Genomic DNA, 26,615 nt, shown 5'->3' with positions numbered 1-26,615 from the left:
AGCGCATTCAGAGTGCTAGAAAGGTACCTGCAAGCCGCTACTCGACGTCACAGTGCGAGCCGTGCCACACTTGAGCTTTCAGCCACGATCTGAAAACAGGGTACCTTGAGTGTACAATTTCAATCTTATCAAGCTCGCCTCTAAACTTCCCCACGACAAAAGCTATTGGCAGCAACCCTCGACCACAGCAACCATGGAGAACGGCGGCATCTCACAAGCTGAGGGCAAGGACCCTTCCAGCTTCCTCAGCGACATCATCGGCAACTCTGTCGTCGTCAAGCTCAACTCGGGCGTCGTCTACAAGGGTAAGTTTGGGCGCAATTAGGCAGATTGGCTCACTTCCAACCTCAAACGAGTAGCTGCCGTGATCTGACTCTTGGGGGGGATTATGGTGTATAGGAGAACTACAATCTGTGGATGGATACATGAATATTGCGCTGGAGAAGACGGCGGAATACGTCAATGGTGTCAAGCGGAGAGAGTATGGAGATACCTTTGTGCGAGGCAACAACGGTGAGTGAAGCGTCTTTGTTCTTGATGGTGCAGCCTATGAATGAAGCCAGCTAACTTTGGACCAGTCATGTATATTTCAGCAGACTCATAATCACGCGGAGGATAATTTCAATGAATTCACAGCTACTTAATACTATGCCCCCTTTCGTTTTATGAATATGATATACGATGATTCTATGGATACAAAGAGATATCCTGCTCACAGCTTCTTACTCCATGCCACCAGAGTCCTTCCATGTACGGCCACCTCGCCCTTTTCATTGATCTCGACATCGCTCTCGTTCAGCTCCTCATCAAACGCCGCCTTGAACGCAGCCTTGTCCTCGCCCTCCAAGGTAAACACATGGCTCAGCGTATTGACCCGGTTCCACACCGCACTCTTTTCCAGCCAAACCGTCCACGGGAGCTTCTCCTCCCCAATCGGCGTCGAGAACAAGGGCTTCGCAAACTTGGCCTGGCGGTCAAACACCTGCGGCCACTCGTTGTTGCGGAACCTCGGCGGGCCGAAGTCGGGCAGCGTGAAGATGCGGGCGTTGAGTGCGTCTTCCCACTTGCTGCCCGCGGGCCACGATCTTGGCTTGTTGTCTGTGCAGGTGTTCATGTTGTCAGCCCCCTTCCAAGAGAAACTAGGTAGTAAGCGTGAAGCAAATGTCCTTACAATCTTCAATGTTCCAGATCAAACCCAGTGAGCCTCCTGGTTTCAGAACTCGATGGATCTCTGCCAGCGCAACTTCATTCGCAAACCTGTTGTTTTATTCACGACCAATCAGTTTCAAACAGGCAGTCCATCTCCTTTCACAAACGTACCAGTGAAACGCCTGGGCTACCACAATTCCATCTGCCCATCCATCCTCAACATCCATCTTCTCCGCAGTCCCCTCCTTCACCTCGACTCCCCTCAACTTCTTCTCAGCCAACGTCTCCCTCATCGACGCCGTCGGCTCCACCGCCAGGATCTCATATTCCTCTGGCCGCGCCGACAACAGCTCGGTGGACTTGCCCGTACCAGCTGCCAAATCGATGATCCTGGCCTTGGACTTGCCCGCCAGGCCAAGATGGGTCAAGAGGCTTTGGACTGCCTCAGATGGATACGACGGTCGGTGCGTGTCGTAGGCCTTGGCGTCCTTGAAGCCGTCCGACGAGGCCTGGAGATACTCTGCAGAAGCCATTTTTCAGGATAGTTATTAGTATTTACAAAATATTCTGAGTGTTGGGATGTAACATCTAACTCTTTACGGGCTCCTAGCTAATTATATAGATGGTCATCTCGACATTTCGAATGCTTATAGCCTCATACTGGTGCGGAGGTCCGACAACAATTCCGTGCTTATTCCCGAGCCGATGAACGGCCCCGAGTAACCAAGTGCCGACTATCCAGGATGATCTCAACGACGGATTACGTCTTTACGTACTATATAGACTGTAATGAGGATATTAATAGTAAAGCTTGTATGAGAATTTCCTTTTATTTCGTCTTTTTTGTTTGATAGCTCGACTATTTGCAAATGACCTGCATGGCAAAATCCTCTAGTCATCATCCTTGTCTTGTTCCACATAAACTCATAAACGGCGTCCAAAACATTAAGTCATTATAAACACGAAAATCATGGCCCAGCCAAGAATCTCTACCATCATTCTCTCCCATTCGTTAATTTCGTACTTGCGTATAAAAGGCTGGTTTTTTCTGCAGCCTAGAGGGGCCTGGTTTTGCTCGTCGGCCCGCTGCTTCAGAACTGTCTGCATCAGAGCTACTGTATCCATGGTCCCAAGCGGCGGACGGAGGGGCATCGTATAATTCGTTTGTTCCAGTTCTAGATAGATCAGAGTAGTACTCTATAGCTCCGCTGAGCATTGGCTTCGAGCTGGCGTAAGAGCTTCTCGAGTGGGGAATCACAATGTCGCCGCCCATGGAAGACGAAGCCATGCTGCTTCGGTTGGCCGAAGAGTTGCGAGAAGCCATTTGACGAGCAATGCTTTTGCGTTGAGCTTCAATCGACCCTCTGGAGGTGTCCATATCCACTGGCTGCCGGTGTCGTGACTGTCGAGTATCGTTTGAATCGGCATATTTGTTTCGTGGAGGTGTCGAGGAGCTTGATGTAGGTGTAGTTTCGCGTGATGAGGACGGCATGCCAGTCTCTGTGACATCCACTGGAATATAGTGCGCCTTGCCCTTGCCCTTCCTTTTGGATTTTCCTCTTGGATCTGTCGAGTCGCTAATAAGAGTGGGAGAGCCGGTGACATGGCTGGCATCAGGCGTGTTAGGCCTTGATATCCAGATGCCTTCGACCTGGATACCCTTTTGTATTGCGCGCACTCCAAAGGGGATATCGTTGATGCCGCGTGCGTTGATACCGCAGTACCGCATCTCTGCCAGCCGTACTCGTCGTTCTTCGTCTATCAATTCGAGTCTCGCAATTTTACGGTTGGTCCACCAAAGTCTTACAAGCCCAAAGGCAAAGACTAACACTATGCAGCATGCCAAAACCTGCATCAAGGTCAGGTAAACCGACAAAACAGCCGAGAGATACAGAAGGATTGACTTGAAAGGGCGACTTACAAATGTCATTTCCTCCCATAACTGCCACCCAATGAAGAAAGCACCCATGTCGACGGAGGCTCCTGGAGTTCTTAGCCTACAAGACCGGTTTGTATCAGTGGACGAGTTGGAAGAGGCAAGGATCTGAGATCCGCAGGCTCTTCTCTGTTGTTAAGTATTTTCCGAATCCCAAAAACAACACCCTTTCCAGCAAGAAAGTCGAGTGAGAGAGAGAAAAAAAGAAGTAGAAGAAACGAAAGTGCGCAAAGGTCCGAAGGTGGCTCGAGTGTAATCCACGTGGCGGTGGTGAGACCAAAAGCTTTTACCAGAGGAGGAGCGACACACACAGCGGACCTGGAAGAAGAAAACGAAAGGACGAATTGGCGCGGGAAAATGGGAATAAGCGAGTGACACTTTGTGATTTGTACAGTTGTAGTAGCGGCGTCGAAACATATAAGAAAGCGGAAAAGATGATCGGGATGCCGCGCCCTTGAAGGTGTTGTTTTGTGTGTCCGGCACTCTTTCGGCGCCCCAGCCAGTCAGGCGAGCATGTGTGCAGCGGGATAGGATGCCGGGATCTTACATATTTCCTGTGGGTAAGAAAGATGCAAGGGATGGATGATAGGTTGGAGACAAAAGATGGGTTCACAACAACATGCAACTACGTGGATGGGCCTTGACTCGACACGGGAGGTGACTTGTGGTTGGACGCAAAGCTTGGCCCGCAGACATGCAGCTTATGCCGCCTGCGACCTCGTATGTGTGCCGCTTGTTGGCAGGTGTTTGTCGATCTAAAAAAAAGGTAACATAAAAAAAAGACAATTAAGAAGAGGGGGACAGGCGCCGATCGGACCGACGAACAAGGGGTGGAAGTGCATTCAGCTGGGAAATCCCGGGGGGAGAAGGACATCAGGGATTCTGATGCGGAGAGGAGGCTTTTGGCTGCGGTGAATCGAAAGGACTTTGCCTCACCGGTTTTGTGGTCCCTTGCAGAGGGGGCTGAGAAGAGAGAGACGTTGTTATGTTGTGAGGAAAAGGGGCCATGGTCACACAAGAGATTTTACATTTGGTGATGTGGCTGCATAACCTCGAGTTGTATTGGCCAAATGCTCGGGTTGACATCTGCAAGCCTCAGGCGATGATGATATCTTTTTCTTGTTTGGGACTGGTAAGGACCCAGCGACAATGTCTCGGATATCAAAGTGTGTCCGTTTGTGCAGACAAAAGTACGTAAGTAAGCATTCATCCCGACAACTGTATGTGTCGTGTTGAATTATATGGACCGGGAGGTAATAGACAGTATATGGAACTGAATATAGATCTATTTCGATGGTTCATGTAGTTGACTGCATGTCCTAATTGGGCGGATGGCTTGGATTCACGCTGCGTGGCGCCAGGCAGCTTAACCAAGTTGACATCTAGCGGCAGATGACACTTTTTTGCTAGTTATACCATTAACTGTAGAAATTCTCTTGGAAAAGCAGTCAGTGTTTTGCAAGCTTCTTTGTTCAATTTAAGTGGTATCAATCTCAGACAATCCCTAAGCAGCGAATTAACATCATCTTCATAGCCAACGCCATAGCCACTACTTGAGCAACATTCAGTTAGGGAAACACCAGCCTATGCCCCTCAAAGGCCCAAAAGACAAAAGAATCATTGGGCCAGCACTATCATCAACTTTCCAATCGTACGTGAGATTCGCCATGCACAATACCAACGGAATGAACTTGGCATCGTCCCTCGTTCCGGTGCGGGTGTATAGCTCGTCTCGAAGTAGTTCAGTTATATTAGGCTTCCCACCAATATTCCCCTTGATGCTGACCCCATCAATATACCCTTCTGGTATGCGGACCTCGGTATTCAAGCCATCGAGATGGAGAGCAGCGTCCTTGATATCCCCATTGCAGTGAAAGATGGCCAAAATCCTGTAGCTGTCGGCGGGTATCCCCCCGTGGACTAGAACCTCATTTTGAAACCAATGAAGGTTACCAAGGTTTAAATCTCGAGCAATCCGCCGAGCATCGTAGACCAAAAGCAACCCATCCAACCAAACGGCAACAATAATAACTTCCCTGGCCCCGTTATTTATCAACCAATGTTGTCTCCGTAGAGCTGCGTTCCAGCTGGTAAAGAACGAAATGAAGGGCCCCTCTCGCTGTCTCCATTGGAGGTGATCGCTACATGCTTGAGCGTCGCCAGCGCGCCAAGGATTGCGTGCTACCATGTTTCCATCATCGAAGGTGCAGTTTCGGTATCGATGATATTCGTCGTGCACTTCAACGCGAAACCCGATGTCTGGTTGGCAACAATAAGTTTGTAGGTCGAAAGCCATGTTTTACGCATTTACGCCTACAACGTAAGGTAAAGCAACAGAAGGACGACAGTGTTGCTGATAACATATCGTCTATCCATACGCCAGCTATTCCCAACGCTCGTGGATTGGGCAGCATTGTGGCTGGCCAACAAATCCTCCCAGGCAGCTTTTCTGTGCTGAATTGATCAATACGGTGCCCTGTACGTGTGTGCTACCATTATTCACAGGCTGTCAGGCACCGATATCTAGTGGCGTTTTGCCCAGACCATGCAAGCAACGTATGATGGCCGACCAAAGCGGCAGCGTCAAGCGGCCGTTCCCATTGATCAGCCTATTCTGGATGGCGCCCATGCTTTTTCGGTATGGGCAATGGAAAAAGGTTCAATGAAAAAGGTTCAAAGGGAAGCTGTTTGCCACCGGAGATCTACAATCTCTTCGCTCTAGTGCTGTTTACAGCCATGAGTGTGTGTCCTGCATTGCCAGCTTCAGAGGTGCTTTTACTCGAGCATTCCCCAAGAAGACGGAAATCCCGGCTCAGCCATCGAAACAAGGTCTCCAGCAAACCCTTGCCCACAGCTCGGCCCCGGATTTTCAGTAACAAGCATGGCAGAGCGGGGAAGAGTCCATCACATTCACATTCGCAGATGTGACAAAGTGATAGTCTACATTTCTGGGAACAAGTCGACAAGCTCTTTGTGGGAGGGTGGCGATTTCTTGATGATGAACTGAGAAAAGAAGTGCTAGTTCAAGTGACATATTTTTTAGTTACTGCAAGGTGAGGTAATAATGAGGAAGAAAACCTGCCCAACTTGGTCTTGTTGGTGTTGGTTCAAAGGTAGGATTGTCCGAATGCCGCGGCTCAGGTGCCGGGCTACCTTAGTATCATCAACTAATACAGAAACAAATACGCACAATCGGTAACTAGTACGACATCCCGCACTGTCATGGATCGTCATGGCCCTGCGGATAAAATGTCTTTGCCGCTACTCGGATTCGGGAGAGTCGTTTCCGGGTATTTTCAGCAAGGCCGGGCGCGTGTCTTTTCCCTTCGTCTTGGCTGGTGGCTCCACCGTCCTTGGCTTCTTAAGTCTAGAAATGCCCACGGCACTTTAGGCGCTCACTCTGCAAAGCCGGTCCGATACGATGAGAGTGACGCTGCATGAAAATGCTACCTGGTACTGTACAATGTCAGAGGACTCAACGAGCGGGCACCGGCTGGGATCAAAGTGCCAAGGGAGCGGGTGAATGCATGAATGAGGGAAAGAAAGAAAGCCTTGGGCAGACAAAGAGAGCTGAGGCCAAGCTGCGAGGCGGTGCAAGCGCACAGCCAAAGAGCCAAGCCGAGGAAGCCAAGCCGTATAAGTGCAAAAGAGAGGTTGATCCAGCCGATAATACGCAGTACGAGTACGCGGATTGCAGACAGTGTGGAATCGAATCCAGCGAATCTCACTGATGCGCTCCGTGGGCAAAATGCGTTGCGGTCGGCAAGGCGCCGCCGAGAGGATGCGCAGATCTGATGTTTGCTGGGCTGACCTGGTAATGGAATCATCCATCTCTCCACGCTCTCTCTTTTGGGAGTCCATGTACATTAGACAGACTTATCATTGCCCTGCTAGGTAACTCAAGTACCTCAAGTACCTGAAGTATTTCGTCTGTACCAATACAACACCGCCCATTAAATCAGATCGCCGTCTTCGCCTCGTTCGATCCAGAAAATCCGCCCCAAAACTGAAGTCACCCATCGGGGATTGTTAGACGCCGTTCCCGCTCCATCGACTCGAAACTGCAAGCACTAGCAAAAAAGTGATGCTACGCAAAAACTGCCATCGGCCCCATTTGCAGGCCCTGATTCCCCCATATCCGGCCGCTGATCCGTTCTAGCCTGACATCTGACCATCATTCAGGTCATCCAAATGGCTTTTAAAGCTTGAAACCCCTTGTGCCCCTTCCCTGCTTTTTTTCGGCATGTACTCGTACCTTGGCTTTTGACTTTCCTCCACAGTCTAGACGAAGCCTTCCGCTTTTCGCATTGGATACCTATTAAAAGTCTCCGTTTCCCCCCATCAATTGATTGCCTTTCTCTTCACCTCGCCAAAACGATAGTTATTCCGCCGTCTGCGTATTCTTTGCCCGCATCTTCTCACAGCACCGGCGTATCGTGTCGTATCGTGTCGTGTTACCACCGGGCTGTATCATACCGTATCGCTTTAATACTACTTACTTAATTCCCGCCAACTCTCATCGTTCACCATGCCGATTCGAAATCCATTTACTCGCCGCCCGGGCACTCTGGTCACCGTCGAGGACAACGTTTACACCGACCAAGAGCGCATTTCTCCCGGCTTTGAGCGAGTCGACACCGTTGGATCCAAGGCGTCGTCGGCTCTCAGCATCCGCAGCGCCAGAAGTCAGGATACCGGCGAGTATAAGATGAGTGGTATGTCGTGGGGTGACCGCCTTCCCTTGTATCCCTGCCCTGTAGCCCATGCCAGAGGCAGAGCGTCACACGACCGGCTGGCTAACTGCCCTTTCTGAATTGCAGTCGTCAATGACAGCGGCGTATATCTCCCTGTAAGTTTGCATAGCCCCGTCGTTTTGCCTTGTGCACCAGTCGCTGATTGTCGATGCGAACAGCCCTCACCGTCGGAGGAGAAGGGCCACTGGCCGCGCAGATATCTCTCGTCGCGAGAATCGTCAGACAGCTCTGGCGAGATTGAGCAATTTTCTATTTCTCGAGAGTCATTTGACTCGTACCGACGCTCATTTGTATGTTGTTCTTTTCCGTTGTACTGGCTTGCTTTCATTCTCTCGGGCACGGCGTCAACCCCGCCTCCGAAGCGACTCGCCTGAACCGGAGACTAACAAGGGCCGTCACCCAGGATATCTCGGCACGATCTCCCATTTCTGCGTACGACGTTCCCGCTCGCATGAGTCTCGACTCAGCTCGATTCGCTCGAATGCCTAGGTCGGCAATCAACCGCAACATAGAGCAACTGCCTACTGCCGAGGAGAACTTTGAAGACGTCGGACTCGAGGACCAGAAGCAGCCGCCCCGCAAACGAGGCTTCTTCTCCAAACTGACAGAGACCCAAGAGAAGGACTCTACGGCTCAGACAGGAGTCTCGAGGTTCCTCATGCCCGGTCGGAAGAGGGCTCAAAGTGGCCAAGGGGCCGAGTTAGCAGCAATGGACCAGCCGACGGTGACTTCATCAAACTGAGAGGTGCCTACCACGGGAAGCAACGACGACAACGACTCTGCAACTTGAAATAATTTATCGTACATACCTTTTCAAAAGTGTATCAGGCGCCCATGTTTTTTTTTCTGGACTATGGATATGTTTTATTTCTGCAACGACGGCGTTTGGGACGATGTAGACGGTGGACGCACATTTGCCGCCGTCACACCTTGCAAGGACAACTGTATAATCGGGAGTTTGTATTTCGCATCCAACGATGCTTGCCGTTACGCCCACGATTCAAGGGCTGGCAGACTCGGGGGGTTTATGAAGGCGAGGGAATATTCAAGCAAGGAAAAGCAAGACGACTTAATGATAATCACTTATGTCGGCGATCACATGCTTGATCGCTAATACAGCACATCTTACGTTTGATATGTTCGTGCCACCGTCATCATGTCGACTTTTCTTATCTGATAGAGTTCATTCGTTCTGAATAAGCCCTAGGGTCGTGATGCATTGAACGAGGCATAAAGTCTGTGGTCCTACCAACTACTAATCACGAGCGAATTATCAAGACTTGGTGATGTAGAAGGCGTGATGGTGCAACCCCCCGCGTGGTTGAATTTCTAATCTTGTCTCTCCATTTCTCATGATGCTTCAATCATTTCTCTTTTTTGTTACCCGATTCGTTTGGCCCTTTGAGCACCACTTGATGGCTACAACCAGAGACTACGGAAGCTGTAACTCCTCGGAGCAATTGCCTCTGAGCGGAAATCTGCGGCATACCCATACTTGTATATATGAATGCAAGAGCAGAGCATTTGACAAGAGGGCGTGCTTGTCGGGTAATTACGCCGTAGTGTGGTGGAGTATGAATATTAATGTGACACGCAAACGCCCTGTGTTGACATTTTCTTTCTCCTAACATGCAGCTTTTCTGCTGCAAAAAATTGGGTTTCTGCTAAAAAGCGATAAGATAGATTGACGTGATCAAGCTGGAACCAGCGGGATATACTCCATAGTGGGTAATTGGACGCTGGATATACTCTGTAGTGGGTAATTGAACGCTTGAGTAATACAGCGACAACGGCGTTGAAGCGGGGCAAGAGAGTTGCGGATAGGGATATAAAGGCTAATGGACGGAGCTGCTTTTATCGAGTAGAAGGTTTGTTGAAGATGGGCAGTGATGCTTTGGTTTAATCTGATCTAATCAGCTTACTTAAATTTGAATTTGAATTTGAATTGATTTGTGTTGAGTTGAAACATCAGGTGTGTAATGGACATACATTGACACTGAATACACTCACATATGACGACTTAATTGTACTAACAAACTTCACCCATACACAAGCACAAGCACAAGGACACACAAACACAAACCACAAACCGCAGTCAATCACAATGGGCAACGCCTCAGACGAATACGTGCCCGACATTGCGGCGCTGTCGCTCGCCTCCAAGGCGGTGCACGCTGATGCTCGCATCGACGGTCATCCGGCCATTGCGCCCGGCCTGCACACCAGCACCACCTTTCGGTATCCCAACGATCCCGAGAGGCTGAAGCCCATTGCAGAGGTCGATGTAAGTGATCAATGAAGATGAAAGATTCAGCAAGTAACAGGAAGCTTCTGATACTGACATAAACACCATACAGACAACTAAGCCTCTCGACTTCCACATCTACTCGCGTCACACCAGCCCCAACATGGCTCGCTTTGAAGCCATCTTGACGTCCATTCTGGGCCAGCAGGCCATCACCTACGGATCCGGGCTGGCTTCCTTCCACGCCATGATCACCCACATCAACCCCAAGCGCGTTGCCATTGGAGACGGCTACCACGGCTGCCACGGCATTCTCAAGATCTTTGAGCGCCTCAACGGCCTCAAGTCGCTGCCGCTGGATTGTGACCTCTCGGAGCTGGGACCCGGCGATATCATCCACGTCGAGACGCCCCTGAACCCCACGGGCGAGGCGCGCGACCTCAAATACTATGCCGACAGGGCGCACAGCGTAGGAGCGTATCTGACTGTCGATGCGACGTTTGCGCCGCCTCCCCTGCTGGATCCGTTCGCCTGGGGCGCGGACATTGTGATGCACAGCGGCACAAAGTACATTGGAGGACACTCGGACATGCTGTGCGGCGTCCTGGCAGTCAACCCCAAGCATGAGACGTGGGTGAGCGACCTGCTCGCCGACAGATTGCTCCTGGGCTCCGTGATTGGCAGTCTCGAGGGCTGGCTGGGCATGCGATCGCTACGAACCCTGGAGCTGCGCGTCAACCGACAGAGCGCCACGGCCACGGCGCTGGTATCGTGGCTGGCGGAACAGGCCAAGGACGACAAGACGGCCGCCGGCAAGACGATTGAGAGGATCCAGCACGCCAGCCTGCAGCCTGAGGCTGCACAGGAGGGGAGCTGGCTGCGGCAGCAGATGCCCAACGGCTACGGGCCCGTCTTCGCCATCACGCTGAAGAACAAGGAGCTGGCTAAGAGGCTTCCGGGGAAGCTGGGACTGTTCCAGCACGCGACGAGCTTGGGAGGCGTGGAGAGTCTGGTTGAGTGGCGGGCCATGACGGATAGGACGGTGGATCAGAGGCTGTTGAGGGTGAGCGTTGGAGTGGAAAGTTTGGAGGACTTGAAGGCGGATCTGCAGCAGGGACTGGAGGCGTTGCTGAAGGAAGGGCTTGCTTGATTGTTTGATAGCTAGATTGTATGATGGTTAAAAGTGAGGAGAGTAAGAAGGGAGATGATGAGTGAACCCCTGGCTGGGCACCAAAGCAGATCAAGTCAGTGATGAGCTTTTGACGGTATTTGCAATTGGATACACATATGAATGTATAAGAAGAATGAATTGAATCAAAAGAATGAATTGGAGATTGTCAACCTACACAATTGCATTCTATTAAAACATTGTAAAGCATATATGTTTTTCTCTATGTAAGGGGGTTGTAAAGTGTTGAAGTGATCAATGCACGGGTACCGTAGCATGGAGATCTAATGTCCAAGCGACTGGGCATCGAAAATCAATTACAGGGTCCCCCCCCCCAATCAAACCCCCTGGCACCGCTATCCGATAACTTAACTTGCACGCTCTCCTAGCCCCTGGCTAAACAGGACCGCGAAAGCCTCAATTACCCCAAAAACCCTTTCCCTTTCCCGCCACTAAGGCGGTCTCTTTTCGACCGAAGAGGAAAAAAAAAGGCCTCCCTTTTCTTCCAATTGCTGCCAAATTTTAATTGTATTAATCACCCATTGACGCATCGACGACTACGAGAATTTTACACCAGAGAGGAAACGAAAAAGGCCATATATCAAAAAGAAACCCAGAGAGAGAGAGCATGCGAGCAGCAGGCGGCATCCCCGTCTCCTCACGCCGCCTCTCCTAACGAGGGCACAAGAATCGAATCTCGACCAACTTCTCCTCCATCCTCCTCCCGAAGATCCTTCGAACCCGGCCAATGCCGCGCCTCAACCTCTTCCGCCTGCCGACCACCCTCCGGCGCCGCGTCCGCCGCAACCGCCTGACGACGCAGATGCTCCTCCTGGCGCTGCTCGTGCTGCTCGCCCTGCCGCTCTACTCCGTCTACTGCGTCTACAAGCCGCCGCGCTTCCTCATCGGCTACCTGCGCAACAAGTTCCCCGACGTGCTCTTCGAAGAACCCACCACGGAGAAGATCATTGCGCTGTCGCTTGACGATGCTCCCTCGGCGCACACGGACGAGATTATGCAGGTGCTGCGCGAAAACGACGCCCACGCTACGTTTTTTGTTATCGGGCAGCAGGTTGAGGGTCGAGAGGCGATATTGAGGAAGTTGGTTGCGCAGGGCCATGAGCTGGGGAATCATGCTATGCGCGATGAGCCGTCTAGCAGTTTGAGCAACGACGAGCTCGAGAGGCAGGTCAAGGAGGTCAAGGCGCTGCTGACGACGGCGTACGAGGCAGAGGGCAAGATTTTGCCTAATAATTACTTCCGGCCTGGGTCTGGCTGGTTCAACCATCGCATGAGGGACCTGCTGGGCAATCGTGGCTTTCGTATCGTTCTGGGGAGCATATACCCTCACGACCCTCAGATTCCTTACCCTACGACTAATGCTAAGCATATTCTGAGTATGGCACATCCCGGAGGCATTATTATCTGTCACGATCGAAGAGGGTGGACGGCTCCGATGTTGCGGATTGTGCTGCCGGAACTGAAGCGGCAGGGATACAGAATCGTCACCATTACGGATCTTGTGACGTCGGTTGAGCCATTGGGAGGTCGATCATGGTGATTTTCTAATAAAGGAAGGATTGCAAATGGGAAACAAATTCACAAATACAATATGGAGGAGTCAATTTTTCTTCGTTTATACACACATTGATTGCTTTTTCTTCTGTTTGTCTTTCTTTTTTCGTGGCATTGGCGTGGGTCCGCATACAACACATTTACAAAGGGAAAAATACGGAGGGGCAAAGGTCAGGAATGAGAAGAGCATCGTTATACAAAGCCCCCGGCAGAAAGGGAGCGAGTACTGGAGTTGGGGACTCACGGGAGCGTTGGAAAGCTATTCGCAATAACATAAAGGAGGCGAAGGGGGGAACAAAAAAAAAAAAAAGGATATCAGATGACTATTTCTAGTGATCCATCTTCGCGCAGGAGCTGCGCGAGTTTATAGCGAGGGGACTTGAGTCTGTTTTCCAGAGAGGTTAGCTTATACCGTGTACTACTACGAATCCAAGATATCTAGTACTGCTAGGGTAATATCAAAAGGTCCCACGGTTCAGGGAATTGTGAGATACTTACGAGAATTCCAGTACGCCAGTGACTATACGTCTGTACCCGTTGACCAGCTCCTGTGCTACACTTTGAAGATTGTCGTCGTGCACGTACTGACCGATGAACTCCCCTGCTGCCTCGTCGAACTGCCGGACTGCGTCCTTGAACTTCTGGAGCAACTGCGCCATAACCTCGTCCAACGTCGTGTCCGGGGTAAGAAGCGTACATACGACGTTGATGGCGCAGCCCGAGTGAAGCTCTTTCTTGAGCGATAGCAGGTCGTTAACGACGCTTGCCAGCACACTGATCTGCTTCTGAAGAACGGGGACGAGCGGCGAGTTGAGCATTTCCGGCGGTACGTCCCGGTTCATGGCATAAGGAACCAGGGCGAGGAACGTGCCGCCGGCGATGGTACCCTCACGGAGCTCCATGTACTCGTCAAAGCCAGGCACAGTCTCGCTGAGGCGCATCTTCTGTTCGGTTGAGCAAGCATGAATGTAAATGGCAAGCTCATCGTACATGCGCTGGCGTTCATGGAGCGGTGCCTCCTCTGCATACCGCCGCCCAAAGTCGACCAGCACGGCGTTGATGGCGTCAACCTCACCTTCTGGAGCTGTTTCGGACAGATTCAACGCAGCTTTGGCGATTGCCAGCGTTCTCTCGCGCCACTGCTCGGCGCGGTCGAAATCTGCCGCCAGGTCGCCTTCGACTGTGTCGACGGTGTCATCCCAGCATACTACCCATATCACATACAACACCAGGGCTTCGAGACGCAGCTTGGGCGCACTAGTATACCATAGACATGGCAGCAAAGAAATATCATCGCGCAGACGGCGCTCAATCTGCAGATGGGGAGCGATGGCGGCGATCTTGAGGATGGTGTTGGTGGTGGGGGCGACGGTGTCTTGGTAGTGCTCGTTGAGGGTCTGAGGGGGCCAGGCTTGGAAAAGAGCTGTGAGGTTGGGGATGCGGAGGGTTTGGCCCTTGAGGGCGGCAATTATGGTAGTTTGCGAGGACATGATTGAGATTGAGGGGATTTGGAATGGTTGAAAGGTTGGAGGGGCAGATGAAAGAGAGGTTGAGATAGATACAGATGGTGGGGTGAGTTTGTGTGTCCTATGGGTACTTGCAAGTTGCTGTAGGTAAGCTTACGGCGCAAGTAAACCGCAGCTTGTTTTCTTTTATGCGAGCAGCCTATATGCTTACTATGAACTGATACGATATTATACGATAGAGAAAAAACAATAAGTAAAGGCTGTTTTTGTACTTGATGCCACGGAAAACGCCTAGCCGAGCTCGAAAGCTTAGAGTGAGAGCTGCACCTCACTTGCATACATGGACTGGCAGAGCTCCCACTTAGATCATCACCGTAACATCTAGTGGTGGAACTCATTCTGTATAAACCGCTAGACTGGTCTGGGTTGTTAGACAATAGAGCAAAGTTGTGGGGTCTCTCAACGACTTGGGAGATGTTAAAAATGCTGTGAAAGACGGGACAGGGGGCATGACGCATACTCACTGACAGCTCTCAAGTGCGGCTCGCATAGCACGGCCAGCTGCAGCATTTCAGCACCAGACTTGGTGGGCTCATTCCAAGGTCTCGGGGACGTTAAAAATGCTGTGAAGGCTTCTGACATCGTCTTATGGCGCTTGAAAAGCGCCTGTTTTCACAAATAAAGTGGAAGACGCTTCTTATTGGAAGGGATGGTCCGAGGCGAATACTATTACTGGCTGCCATATCGCAGAGCAAAAGATCCGCGTCTCAAACCATATTGCATAAGTGATAATGGCCAAATATTCAAGGTCAAGGTGCTCTAATCTAAAGAACTAATACTTTTATTATGCGAGGCCTTGCATTGGATTTTCTTTTGTACTTCATTGATAGCTCAGACCGATGACTCTCATCAACCCACGTGTATCCTGTATATAAATCCAATCACCAAAACGACCACCTTCGCTTCAATCCCCCCAGTCTTGGAATACACCGATCCCAACACCCATCGGCACTCCGGCTTCCGAATCTCCCCTATTCTACCATCTACCAGAAATATCCCATACCGGCAAAAAAAGTGCAGGCTAATTTCACCTTTCATCCACCAAACGGGCACCCATCCGCATCCTTTGAAACAATCAGCCGCAGCCCCATCACGCGATTGGCTGCGCGGCGCGTGGGGCGGGAGTTGAAACATCAGCAGGGATCACGTCAATCCTCCCGCTGACATTCTTTTCTTTCGCGTGGCATTCTCATCTTAGCTAGCTAGCTGCCATGTATGTCTAGAGAGACAGACGATCGGGCCGTCTGACTAGTTTCCTGTCTGCCTTCCAAATGCCGTATCATAAGCCGCTAATATAATATTATAGTCGCCAGTAGGTATTACCCAATAATCACAGACATGAATCAGCCACGGAGGGAAGAGAATGGTAAGGAAATGTCATCAGCGGATAATATGTGCAGATTTGTGACTGGTAAAGTATTCACATCGTAAATAAGAGAAAAATGGCAGAAAAAATGAAAAAGACGCCAATTTAAAAAGCATTTCCCATCCGTTATTCAACGCCACATCGTCTCCTGTTTCAGGTATATCAAGCAGCCAATCCAAGTACCTAGTAATGCTAATATTCTAGACCCCACACCGAAATCCCATCCATGTCAACAGAGTAGTAGAAGAGGAAGAAGAAGAAGAGAAGAAAAAAAAAAAAAAGGAAAAACAAGTCATCGCTCAAGCACTTTGCTCATGGCGGTACAAGCCTATGTCCGGACAATTTCGATATGTACAATGCCGCGTCAGCGGAGTTTTTGCTGTTTCGCATTATCGGCTTGGACATTATTAGATCCAGAGCGGGGCCGCAGCTGCAGGAGCTGGGTGACTAGGTTCCGTAAAGAAGAGGGAAGACAGGCCCTGAATCATGCTCAGATAGTCGTCGGGACGCAGCCTGACGAGGCCCTTGGAGCGGATGTACTCCAAGTCCTCGTCAGCTAGCTCCATCTGGGTCGCGGAGCTGTACTCTTCCGCAAGTTCCGTCAATTGACCCAATTCTGGTCCAAAAGGATTAGAGTTGGTTGCGTGGTGTTGCGCGGAGCTGGGAGGTTGCACAGGCAGGGGGGTCGGGGCTGCTTGAGCCGTGGGAGCCGTAGGAGTCTTAAGAGCCCTCGGGGCTGCGAAGGCTATGGGGGCGGTGGGGGCCGCAGGTGATGAAGGCTGTTTCAAAGATCGATTTGAGATGGATGAAGAGTGCGCTGAAGAGTGCGTCGATACGGACGGAGTTCGGGAGAAGGCCTGGAGACTCCGGGATGCGGCAGACAGATCTGAATCTCGAGAAATGCGGGATATGGATCGCGACCTGGCAACGGCGTCGACCGAGTTCTTCTTGGTATGCGTAGGAGAGCGCTGGGGAATCATCGGCGCACGCGCAGGCTCGGGCTCGACTGGGGCAGCAGGCTTGGTCGAATTCTTAAAGTAGCCTGAAAGGTGGTTCGGCTTGGGAGAAGGCGTACGCTCGCCTGTCGCAATGTCTGGGCTGGTTGGCGGCGTCGATTCGTTGGTTGCGAAGCTGTCGGAATCGTCGAGAGATTTGGCAGAGTTGGTTCGTAGAGGAGCAGTAGGAATAGCAGGCACAGCAGGCACAGCAGGGACGGCGGGGACAGCAGGAATAGCAGGACCGCCCTTGGGCAGATCGGGCGCGTTGTATGAGAGCATGTTGGTAGTATGAACCAGCTGGACGGGAGCCGAGATCTTGTGGCGGAGGGTATGCGAGCGCTGAGGGCCCTTGCCATCGCCGGAATCAGAGCCCAGCTTGAGCTTGCGCGTAGTAAAAGCTCGTGATAGAGACATGGTGGCGGTAGTCGTTTTGAGCTGGAAGAAACGAAATGGCCGGTTGACGTTGGAGGAACGAAGGAGAGGTTAAAAGTAGAAGACGTGGCAGAAGAGAAGGACGATTGGTGTCACTCTGTATGACAGACTGACTCTTGTGCGAGCAACCACCACAAGCGAATGAGGTGGTCAGTGAGGTGAGGGACAAGATGCCACAACCCGATCTGGAAGTTGACTGTGAAGCCGTGTGACCAGCGCTCACTATCGAAGACGGCTGGGCTGATGACGGAGGACACACACAAGCAAGCTGGGAAACGTTGCACAGGGTGCCTCTTGGTGGAGGTGAATCCAAGCTCAAGTCGGAAGGTGACTTGCGGGATTCAATGACAGATGAGCGCCGAATGGCCGAGCAGATCTGCGCTCAAACGGGCCAAGATGAAGATGGAAAAAACGTGTGAAAAAATGAAGAGAAAAATCGCAACTTGGTTCACGCCAGGTGATGATGTTGCGAGTTGGTTGTTTTGTTGGTTGGTTGCGGCAAGGGCAAAGTTTGCGACTGGAAACTGTCCGGCTACCTTGTTTTCACTCTTGTTGCGAGTGTGTCGATGTACTGTTTGTGTGAGATGCAGAGATTGATTGCTGTCACACAAACGATTAGATAGGGCGGAGTCCTGTCCTAGTTGGTCGCTTGTCTTGTTTTGAGATGCGAGCAAAGCTTTGTCCTTGGAGATGCCAAAAGCAGGGAGAGACGGGAACTCGTTGAATTTTTTTTTTTTTTTGGTGAGAGAGAGAAAGGAGAGTAAGTGAGACAAGATAACAAGCAACTAAGTGCCAGAAGTAACGAAACGATCAACGTTTTCAAGTTGAAGGAATCAAAGGCCGGGTTTTTTTTTGAGATTGCCGAATGTGATGTGTCGAGAAGACGTGCCTTGATGTTTGAAAGAAAGGAGAGAAAATTGGGCGGCAAAAACAGTGTCTGCGTCGGGCAGTATGGCGTATAACGTGAAGAGGGAGAGAGACGATAAACGACACGATACGGCACTGACGAAAGAAAAAGATGTCAAACAGCTGTAAATGCGCGCTCGTAGCAAGAGAAGCGAATAACGGCGGCCGGTGCTATTGGGAGACGCAACGCAACACAGCCCTTCTCGGCGACGGAGAGCAAAAAGAAGGTTGAAAGGCGGGACGAGGCGCGCGATGAGGAAGAGGCAGCAGAACAAGATATGGAGCAAGGCAAGGCAAGGCAGGGCCCCGGGCTACTGTACTGTACTGTCTGTTAGGCATTTCCCGCAGCAAACGAACCCATGATGCCTGCGCTTGTTCTTGTCCTCACATCTGCCGCATCCCTGCTGGCCCATTCCCCATTCACGCCGGCCTCACGCCAGGCCCGCCTGATTGGCCCAGCTGGCGACTCATCACCAGCTCGAGGCTTCAAACCCCTGGCTAAGGCTCAGGCCAGGCTCCGACCCATGCCCGTTCGGGAGGGTGCAGAATGAAAGGATGGTGCGAAAAAATGCAGGGAAGCGCCCTCTTGCATTTCGGCCAATGGTCATGAGCCAAGTTGTTGGCCACCATCACAGTGGCGGCCCTTTTTTTTTTTTCCTCTCTTTCTTTGTTGGTTGATGGAATGGCGATAGAAGCACCTGCTATTATCCGGTGGAGGGGAGGGGGACACTGTGTGGGTGGGTTGAGTGAGTGAATCGGGCTGCAGGTAACCAAAGTTGATCTCGCCTCCGGACGGAGAGACAGAATGATGAGGATGGAGCGTATAAGTGAGACGACAAGGATCGGATCGGGTCACCGAGTAGAGGATGCATGTGTACATCTACAAGCATTTGCTGCCTGCCTGCAGTCATGCCATCGATCGGATATGGTCGTACAACTAATACAACTAATACCAGTATATCAGATAACTAGGAGGTGCTCGGCCAACTTGAAAATCGCATTCATACCTACTCGTACCTAGCTACTAGATACTGTGCAGCTTCGACGGTGGCGCTTTGCTCACAGCAAAATCTTTTCCAAGAAATTTCTCCGGTTTTCTTTCTTCTCTCTTTGTCCGCGCATGAATGCTGCCAACTAGCGGAAACACGACTCAAGAGAGGTACCAACTGCTAGTGAACATACATGCACAAGTACATTCTGCACAGCGAATAAACAACCGGCAAAACACCTCCGTGATGCGTCTTGCTCTATCCATTCACCTGGTATCCCCTCCGTTTCGATCCCAATCATGCATGCAATATGCCCCAAAACCTAGACCCTCTCCGTCCGTACCTGCATCTGCAGAAACATCCCAAAAGACAGATCAATGCCATTCACGGGCATTTGTTACACCCGCAAGCCACTAATCAGCCACCAGCATCAATGCCAGACCCTGCCCGCCAAAAAAACAACCACCACCAGCCAATCGCCGTCCAAAGTCAGCGGAGAAAACAAGCCGATCTTGCCTTCTGGCACTGCAAACACTGAGAGCCGGCGCGGCTTGATTGGTCCAGCTTTGCCGGACCCTTGTCTTGCCGCGCTGTTTCAGGGCCCTTTTTAGCACCTCACTCTTCTTGTGCCTGACGGCTTGCGAGGCTCCCCCCTGTTCATCAGACCCTCCAGGGGACTTTGTGCCTTTCGAGCCTGGTTTCTTCTTGGGCTTTTTCTCACGAGGCGCGTTATTCGAAACCTCGCCAGAGCAAGGAGTGCATCTGCCGCTGATCCTGTGGCTGTTGGGTCTATTTGCCTGATGCTAGCAGAGATGGATCGAAAGTGTTGAGCGGAGGAATCTTTGCCTGATTCATTGCGCGATTACTGCTCAGCTGTCCACTCTTCTTCAGAAACGCACACGCCATTTACAGAGCTCAGCTTTCAAGCCCTCACAGTACATACGATTCCTCCACTATTGCTTCAAAATCCCAAATGCTACTGTATGGATACGCACTGCTTATCAGAAGCCAAAAAGAAAAAATCTCTTCAAGCCGTGATCCATCCGCCGGTAAATCGCACCGCTAACTCAACAGCCGATCCGCCACCAGACGGCGCCATTTCCAGGCACAAACTCAATGGCCTCGTCGCTCCCGGTTGTGCTAAGGAAACGGGCTCGGGCCAAAGCTGCTCCATACTGTATGGATCTGACAGATGCAAAAAAGCCGGTAGGGTAGCAAACAAAGCCTGCTTGCATGTGCGTGTGCTCGGAAGGTTGACCGTAAGTGCCGGCGTGGGATTCTCTTAGTCGACAAACATTGTTGGGTTATTTATAGCGAAACGGCATGATGCCAACCGTTTCAGATGCGGCGTGTTAAACCCCCGTGTTTGGAAACCATTTAGGCGTTGAGATGGTGAGATCTTACATTCATCTCGAGACCCTATCAGATGGTTTCCTTTCAGAAGACAAAACCTTTCACGTATTTTGCAAGGCTAGATGATTCTTCCAGAATCGACAAGTCTATTGAACATCCAAACATTACCGATGATATTCCTCCAACCGCATCGCCGGTATCAACCCTGCATTTACAGCTTCCAGGTATCATCCATGATTACAACTGCTAAAAACCACGCCACGTTCCAGATATATAGCATCCCATCATCATCCGGGGGTTGCATGAACCGTCCTGTTTAATCCTCATCCATAGAGTCTCCTTCCTCTTTTTCCTCCTCTCCCTCATCCTCGCTTGAGCTGCTCTCGTCATCGTTCACACCGACCAGTCGGTCCTCGGTAACCCCCTCCCTCTGTGCGGGGACACGCTGAGCAAAAGCACTTCGGACGCCAGCGTTGGTGCTGGTATCCCAGACGTGCATGCTGCCGGAGCTGCCAGCAACTGCCAGTCGGAAAGCAACCTCTGGATCAGGAGCAAACGTCGTAGCAAACACCTTACCCACGTCCAGGTTGCGCGAAACGACGAGTGAAGGGCCGGTGGGCTGAATGTTCCACAGCTTGACCGTCTTGTCAGTGGATCCGGTAGCCATGAAGCCTGGAATCACGCTGTTGATGTCAAATGAAGACACAGACTCATCGTGCGCCTGCAGGGTCCATACCGCCTTGGTGGCCTCTGGGGTTGATGGGGCGTTTCGGATGTCGTGATAGTGAATGACGCCGTTTTCCGTCGAGACGTAAAAGTAGTTTTGATCATGGGGGTCCCATCGAATATTCTCGACATCACTCTCAACACCCCATCGAGGTACCTTTGCGTCGGGCGCTCTCATATCGGCCGCGACAACTGTTCGGTCATAGCTTCCACTGAGAAGTACAGTGGGCTCAGCTGTGTGCCAGGCGAGAGAGCACACCTTGTCGGTATGGTATGAATATGACTTGGCGCACTTGGCCGTGTTGAGGTCCCAGAGCTTGATCGTCTTGTCCGCAGACGCCGAAGCAAGCAGGTTTCGGTGCTTGCGGTTGGCTGCAAGAGACAGAACGGCATCCACGTGGTATTCGTCATTCGCCTTGGCCTTCTTCTTCTTCTGCTTCTTCTTCTTTTCGCCCGACTGGGGATTTGCGCCCTGACCAAGAATGGCGTTGGGATACATGCAGTCGACAGTGTCAAGATCCCAAACCTCAATATCCGGGTCCATTGTACCAACGGCGACAAAGTTGCCCCTGCCGTCCTTGGGTGCGTCTGTTGAATTGTTGACCGGAATATCAAGCCACTCTACACAGAGAGGAATTGCCGGCAGCATGATGTCGTGGTGAACGTAGAGGTTGTCGCTCTCGTCTTCGTAAACATAAACCTCCAGGTGGGCCAATTCGTCTTCAACCTTTGCCGACAGAATCAGGTTGTCAGTCGCCAAGACTTGAAGGTCCTCTCTGTCTTCATCCTCTTCGTCGTCCTGCAGTGTGATATAAGGGTCGTCCTTGTTTGACTCGTAATACGCAAGTGACTTGACATTTCCAAACATGCCCATGCTTCCGTTGGCGGCGGGCGCATCGTTCTCGTCGTCGTCATCGTCGTAGTGCTCCAAGTCATATTCTTTCAGGTCGTCATCATCGTACCTTGTTATCCTGTTAGCAAAAGGAACCTAATGTTGACCGAGAATAATGGCTAATCAAGCGTACTTTGCAGCAGGCTGGGCTTTCTCCTTTGTCTCTTCTTTCTCGCCCATGTCCTCATCTTTGCCTTCATCTTCTTCCTCTGCATCCTCGCCGTCTTCCTGAGCTTCCTTCAAATCTTCCTCTGCATCGTTGAGCTGCAGCTTCGCCAATTCAGCTATTCTCTCAAATTCAGACTCATCAAGCTTATAGACTTGAGGAAATTGTGCCGCGAAGCCGCGCGGCACCCACTGGGCAGCGGTTATCATGGAAGACATTGTGCAAATGCCTGGGGTATCTTGAACTTTGCAGTGTAACTTTTTTTCTCGATTCGCAGACTCGCTCCAAATATTTTGCCCAAAAATTTCTATGGTGGGGTTTATCGATAAGCGTCCGACGGCACCCTTGACAGAGCTGTGGAGTTTCGGCAGGTTGAAGATGGATGCCAATTCAGGAAAAATTACAACTATAACTTGAGTGAGCACAACAGCATCAGACAGAAAAGAGCTTAACACGCCAAGTAACCGGAATTATAGAATATATGACATCTTGAGAACATAACTGAAGGAAGTCATGTCTAGAAGATGAAGAGTAGCTGCTACTAGATGTCTGAATGCCACCTTAATCACATGATTTAGTGAGCTCCTACAGTGCTCTATGGTTGTATTGGCGCTATAAGTAGGTACCAAATACAGTAAAATCACCGTGCGTGCACTGCCCATCTTTTCTTTTCTCTCAACTCCCATCATTTCACCTCGTCGCGTTGCTACCTGGCGCATTACCGCGATCGGAGGGCCCAATCATGGTGTCGGAAGCTGATTACGACGGGTTCAACCCCAAACGGAGGAGACTCGAATTCTCCAGATCCAGGGGCAACAAATACCAAGATGGATCTCGAAGTTCTACACCACGCGGCCAGTCTCGATATCCTTCAACGCCTCGAGAGCCCGACCAACCCCAGCCAACAGAGGAAGATTCTTTGGCGCTGGATCGCGATTGGTACGGCGGTGATGAATTTGGAGGACACACATTTGGCGATGAGGCGTATAACCCGTTCGCATCCTACGAACTTTCGGCATGGGAGAGCCAGCAACAAGAGTCGGCCAAGGCCGAGAAGATGACGAGTCGATATGACGCCAGGCAGGAGCAGAGAAGGCGAGAAAACGATGCCTGGGAAACCAACCGTATGCTGGTATCCGGCGTAGCACAACGAAGAGATCTGGCCGCCGACTTCGACGAGGAGGAAGCCACCAGAGTTCACCTGCTCGTTCACGATTTACGGCCGCCATTCCTTGATGGAAAGACAATCTTCACCAAACAACTCGAGCCTGTTCCAGCCGTCAGGGACTACCAAAGCGACATGGCCGTCTTCAGTCGGAAAGGAAGCAGGGTTGTAAAGGAAGCCCGCCAGCAAAGAGAGCGGCAGAAGCAGGCACACGAAGCCACAAGCATTACGGGCACAGCTCTCGGAAATATCATGGGAGCTAAAGAGGAGGATGGCGATAGTGCGCTACCGATGCCTGGCGAGGAGGATGTCGAAAAGAGCGAACGCAAGGGCAACAAGTTCAGCGAGCACATCAAGAATGCGCAGGGGGCCAGCGATTTCAGCAAGAGCAAGACGTTGCGCGAACAACGAGAATACCTGCCCGCATTCGCGGTCCGCGAAGAGCTTCTACGAGTGATACGGGAGAACCAAGTGATTATTGTAATCGGCGAAACGGGTTCAGGAAAGACGACTCAGCTCACCCAATTTCTGTACGAAGATGGCTACGGGAAGACTGGTATGATTGGGTGTACACAGCCACGACGAGTAGCCGCAATGAGTGTTGCCAAGCGTGTGGCCGAAGAGATGGAAGTCAAATTGGGGAGCACGGTTGGATATGCCATTCGATTCGAGGACTGCACAAGCAACGACACGACCATCAAGTATCTGACGGATGGAATTTTACTCCGAGAGTCACTCAACGAACCTGACCTGGACAGATATTCCTGCATCATCATGGATGAAGCGCACGAACGGGCGTTGAACACTGACATCTTGATGGGACTATTCAAGAAGATATTGCAAAGACGGCGAGATTTGAAGCTCATTGTCACGTCTGCGACAATGAATGCAAAGAAGTTTTCCGACTTTTTTGGCGGTGCCCCTGAATTTACGATCCCAGGACGAACTTTTCCCGTCGACGTCCTCTTTCACCGATCACCCGTCGAAGATTATGTTGACCAGGCAGTCCAACAAGTGCTATCCATCCATGTATCCATGGATGCTGGTGACATTCTTGTGTTCATGACTGGTCAAGAAGACATTGAAATCACATGCGAGCTTGTTCAGAAACGCTTAGATGCTTTGAACGATCCGCCAAAATTGAGCATATTGCCAATCTACAGTCAAATGCCGGCAGACCTGCAGGCCAAAATCTTTGACAGGGCGGCTCCAGGAGTTCGCAAATGCATTGTTGCGACAAATATTGCCGAGACGAGTTTGACTGTAGACGGTATCAAATACGTTGTTGACGCAGGCTACTCGAAAATGAAGGTATACAACCCAAAGATGGGCATGGATACTCTTCAGATTACGCCCATCTCCCAGGCCAACGCAGGACAGCGTTCAGGTCGTGCTGGTCGAACAGGGCCAGGAAAGGCGTTTCGCCTGTACACCGAAAAGGCATTCAAGGAAGAGCTGTACATCCAAACAATTCCCGAAATTCAGCGGACGAATTTGTCTAACACAGTTCTGATGCTGAAATCGCTCGGAGTTAAAGATCTGCTGGATTTCGACTTTATGGATCCACCTCCCCAAGATACCATTTCCACATCCATGTTCGATCTATGGGCTTTGGGAGCTCTAGACAACTTGGGAGAACTGACCGAGCTTGGGCGGAAGATGAGTGCCTTCCCCATGGACCCTCCCCTGGCCAAGCTCCTCATTACTGCGGAAGAATACGGCTGCAGCGAAGAAATGGTTACGATTGTATCCATGTTGTCGGTGCCAAACGTATTTTACCGGCCAAAAGAGCGACAAGACGAAGCCGATACGCAGCGAGAAAAGTTTTGGGTCCATGAGTCGGACCATCTTACCTATCTCCAAGTCTATTCGGCATGGAAAGCCAACGGATATTCGGACGGATGGTGCATCAAGCATTTCCTTCACGCCAAGTCTCTCAGACGCGCAAAGGAAATTCGGGAGCAGCTCTTGGATATCGTAAAGATGCAGAAGATGCAACTGATCAGCTGTGGTATGGACTGGGATGTTATTCGCAAGTGCATCTGCTCTGGATACTACCACCAAGCGGCCAAGTACAAGGGGTCTGGCGAATACACCAACTTGCGAACAAACCTCGGAGTTCAGCTGCACCCCACAAGTGCCCTGTACGCCGGTCATCCACCGGATTACATTGTATATCACGAACTCATCTTGACGTCCAAAGTGTATGTCTCGACCGTCACGGCAGTTGACCCTCACTGGCTGGCAGATCTCGGCGGCGTCTTTTACTCCATCAAGGAGAAGGGCTACTCAATCCGAGACAAGCGCATCACTGAGACAGAATTCAACCGCAAGATGGAAATTGAGGCGAAGATGGCAGAGGACAAGCGCCTTGACGAGGAGCGTAAACTGGCCGAGGCTGAACGAACAGTCAAGAAAAAGTCCGACAAGGACGAGAAGAAGTTTACCGTCCAAGGTGCGGTAAAGAAGCCAGTGATAAAGAGACGGGGAAGAGGGTTTTAGTCTTGGATTGGGTAATTATAATGTAGATGTCATGTGGATAGGTTATTTTAGCATAGCGTGAGTCTCAGGACATTATTTTGGGATTTAATAGGCATCATTGAGATGACTCTCTCAACGACGGACTTCGAACGGACCGTCCCCTTCCACCACGTCGCGGTCTTCCTTGGTAACTTTGGTGACATTGGCATGGCCTGGGCCTTTGTTGATATCATTAAAGAACATCTGCATGATATCATCGTTGCCCTGGGCTTCACCCTCGACCTGTTCAGCATACATGAGCCCTCAGTTCCTCTTCCTCAAGGAGGATAACTCACTGTGTCATCAATGGTGTTGCGGCACCACCCAGTTACGCCATACTGCTGGGCTTTCTTTCTCGTAAAGTACCTATGACTGATTAATCTCTAGGCGCAGGTTCAATAGTTAAGTCTGAACATACCGAAATCCCACACCTTGCGGAACTCGATGTTAGCTAGCGGGAATCGATGCCAGCATCCATTCACTTACCTTGGACAAACCCGTGAACCTCAAAGTATACCTGGAGAAGCACGTAAGAATCCGCATTCAAACCTTTAAAACACATTCAAAACCCTACTCTTTTTACCATCTCTAAACGATAATCTGGTTTATGTCTTTTGTATCATTGAGAAGAATCCATTGTGTGCTCTCACAGTCCAGGTCTATCAGCTATTAATAGGTAGTAGCCACCAGCCATCGGCTAATCGCCGGACATGGAAGCTATGAAGTCACCACCCTTCGTCACCTAGCAT

The 26,615-nt window shown here is 50.9% G+C and overlaps 11 protein-coding genes across 11 annotated transcripts; 4 read left to right on the top strand and 7 right to left on the bottom strand.

Moving 5' to 3' along the window:
- Positions 1-193: 193 nt before the first annotated feature.
- On the top strand, positions 194-604 carry M431DRAFT_490999 (hypothetical protein; the record flags this gene model as incomplete). The annotated part of the gene is made up of 3 exons (XM_024916861.1): positions 194-305; positions 400-513; positions 579-604. 3 exons carry the CDS (start codon positions 194-196, stop codon positions 602-604), a joined length of 252 nt encoding a protein of 83 aa, XP_024779070.1.
- A 108-nt stretch (positions 605-712) lies between these two features.
- Positions 713-1,682, bottom strand: M431DRAFT_75395 (hypothetical protein; the record flags this gene model as incomplete). Its single annotated transcript, XM_024922332.1, has 3 exons — positions 713-1,098; positions 1,172-1,257; positions 1,321-1,682. The coding sequence occupies 3 exons, from the start codon at positions 1,680-1,682 to the stop codon at positions 713-715; spliced, it is 834 nt and encodes a 277-aa protein (XP_024779069.1).
- A 479-nt stretch (positions 1,683-2,161) lies between these two features.
- M431DRAFT_478468 (hypothetical protein) lies at positions 2,162-3,118 on the bottom strand (the record flags this gene model as incomplete). Its single annotated transcript, XM_024915678.1, has 2 exons — positions 2,162-2,998; positions 3,071-3,118. 2 exons carry the CDS (start codon positions 3,116-3,118, stop codon positions 2,162-2,164), a joined length of 885 nt encoding a protein of 294 aa, XP_024779068.1.
- A 1,531-nt stretch (positions 3,119-4,649) lies between these two features.
- On the bottom strand, positions 4,650-5,273 carry M431DRAFT_75816 (hypothetical protein; the record flags this gene model as incomplete). The annotated part of the gene is made up of 1 exon (XM_024922391.1): positions 4,650-5,273. One exon carries the CDS (start codon positions 5,271-5,273, stop codon positions 4,650-4,652), a length of 624 nt encoding a protein of 207 aa, XP_024779067.1.
- Positions 5,274-7,613: 2,340 nt separating this feature from the next.
- On the top strand, positions 7,614-8,581 carry M431DRAFT_1996 (hypothetical protein; the record flags this gene model as incomplete). Its single annotated transcript, XM_024913307.1, has 4 exons — positions 7,614-7,800; positions 7,906-7,934; positions 7,998-8,129; positions 8,243-8,581. 4 exons carry the CDS (start codon positions 7,614-7,616, stop codon positions 8,579-8,581), a joined length of 687 nt encoding a protein of 228 aa, XP_024779066.1.
- A 1,362-nt stretch (positions 8,582-9,943) lies between these two features.
- M431DRAFT_1995 (hypothetical protein) lies at positions 9,944-11,234 on the top strand (the record flags this gene model as incomplete). The annotated part of the gene is made up of 2 exons (XM_024913305.1): positions 9,944-10,123; positions 10,197-11,234. 2 exons carry the CDS (start codon positions 9,944-9,946, stop codon positions 11,232-11,234), a joined length of 1,218 nt encoding a protein of 405 aa, XP_024779065.1.
- Positions 11,235-12,075: 841 nt separating this feature from the next.
- On the top strand, positions 12,076-12,813 carry M431DRAFT_490990 (carbohydrate esterase family 4 protein; the record flags this gene model as incomplete). Its single annotated transcript, XM_024916860.1, has 1 exon — positions 12,076-12,813. One exon carries the CDS (start codon positions 12,076-12,078, stop codon positions 12,811-12,813), a length of 738 nt encoding a protein of 245 aa, XP_024779064.1.
- A 508-nt stretch (positions 12,814-13,321) lies between these two features.
- Positions 13,322-14,317, bottom strand: M431DRAFT_74633 (hypothetical protein; the record flags this gene model as incomplete). Its single annotated transcript, XM_024922246.1, has 1 exon — positions 13,322-14,317. One exon carries the CDS (start codon positions 14,315-14,317, stop codon positions 13,322-13,324), a length of 996 nt encoding a protein of 331 aa, XP_024779063.1.
- A 1,809-nt stretch (positions 14,318-16,126) lies between these two features.
- On the bottom strand, positions 16,127-17,131 carry M431DRAFT_74766 (hypothetical protein; the record flags this gene model as incomplete). The annotated part of the gene is made up of 1 exon (XM_024922264.1): positions 16,127-17,131. The coding sequence occupies one exon, from the start codon at positions 17,129-17,131 to the stop codon at positions 16,127-16,129; it is 1,005 nt and encodes a 334-aa protein (XP_024779062.1).
- Positions 17,132-20,454: 3,323 nt separating this feature from the next.
- On the bottom strand, positions 20,455-22,436 carry M431DRAFT_516481 (hypothetical protein). Its single transcript, XM_024920308.1, has 2 exons — positions 22,149-22,436; positions 20,455-22,085 (listed from the first exon to the last, which is right to left on the bottom strand). Exons 1-2 carry the CDS (start codon positions 22,397-22,399, stop codon positions 20,714-20,716), a joined length of 1,623 nt encoding a protein of 540 aa, XP_024779061.1. The 5' UTR covers positions 22,400-22,436; the 3' UTR covers positions 20,455-20,713.
- Positions 22,437-25,959: 3,523 nt separating this feature from the next.
- On the bottom strand, positions 25,960-26,452 carry M431DRAFT_490985 (hypothetical protein; the record flags this gene model as incomplete). Its single annotated transcript, XM_024916859.1, has 4 exons — positions 25,960-26,109; positions 26,163-26,232; positions 26,349-26,383; positions 26,441-26,452. 4 exons carry the CDS (start codon positions 26,450-26,452, stop codon positions 25,960-25,962), a joined length of 267 nt encoding a protein of 88 aa, XP_024779060.1.
- Between the last annotated feature and the right edge of the window lie 163 nt (positions 26,453-26,615).

The sequence above is a fragment of the Trichoderma harzianum genome (assembly GCF_003025095.1).
Source record: "Trichoderma harzianum CBS 226.95 unplaced genomic scaffold M431scaffold_2, whole genome shotgun sequence".
Taxonomy (NCBI): domain Eukaryota; kingdom Fungi; phylum Ascomycota; class Sordariomycetes; order Hypocreales; family Hypocreaceae; genus Trichoderma; species Trichoderma harzianum.
Note: the sequence above shows the minus strand (reverse complement) of the source record. Positions and strands in the feature narration are given on the sequence as shown.

What these genes read in the sequence shown, in the direction of transcription:
- M431DRAFT_516481 (XM_024920308.1), bottom strand. Translation starts at nt 22,399, where the DNA reads ATGTCTTCCATGATAACCGCTGCCCAGTGGGTGCCGCGCGGCTTCGCG. An exon ending in AAAGCCCAGCCTGCTGCAAA is followed by an intron (nt 22,086 to 22,148) that starts GTACGCTTGATT and finishes CAGGATAACAAG; the next exon opens with GTACGATGATGACGACCTGA.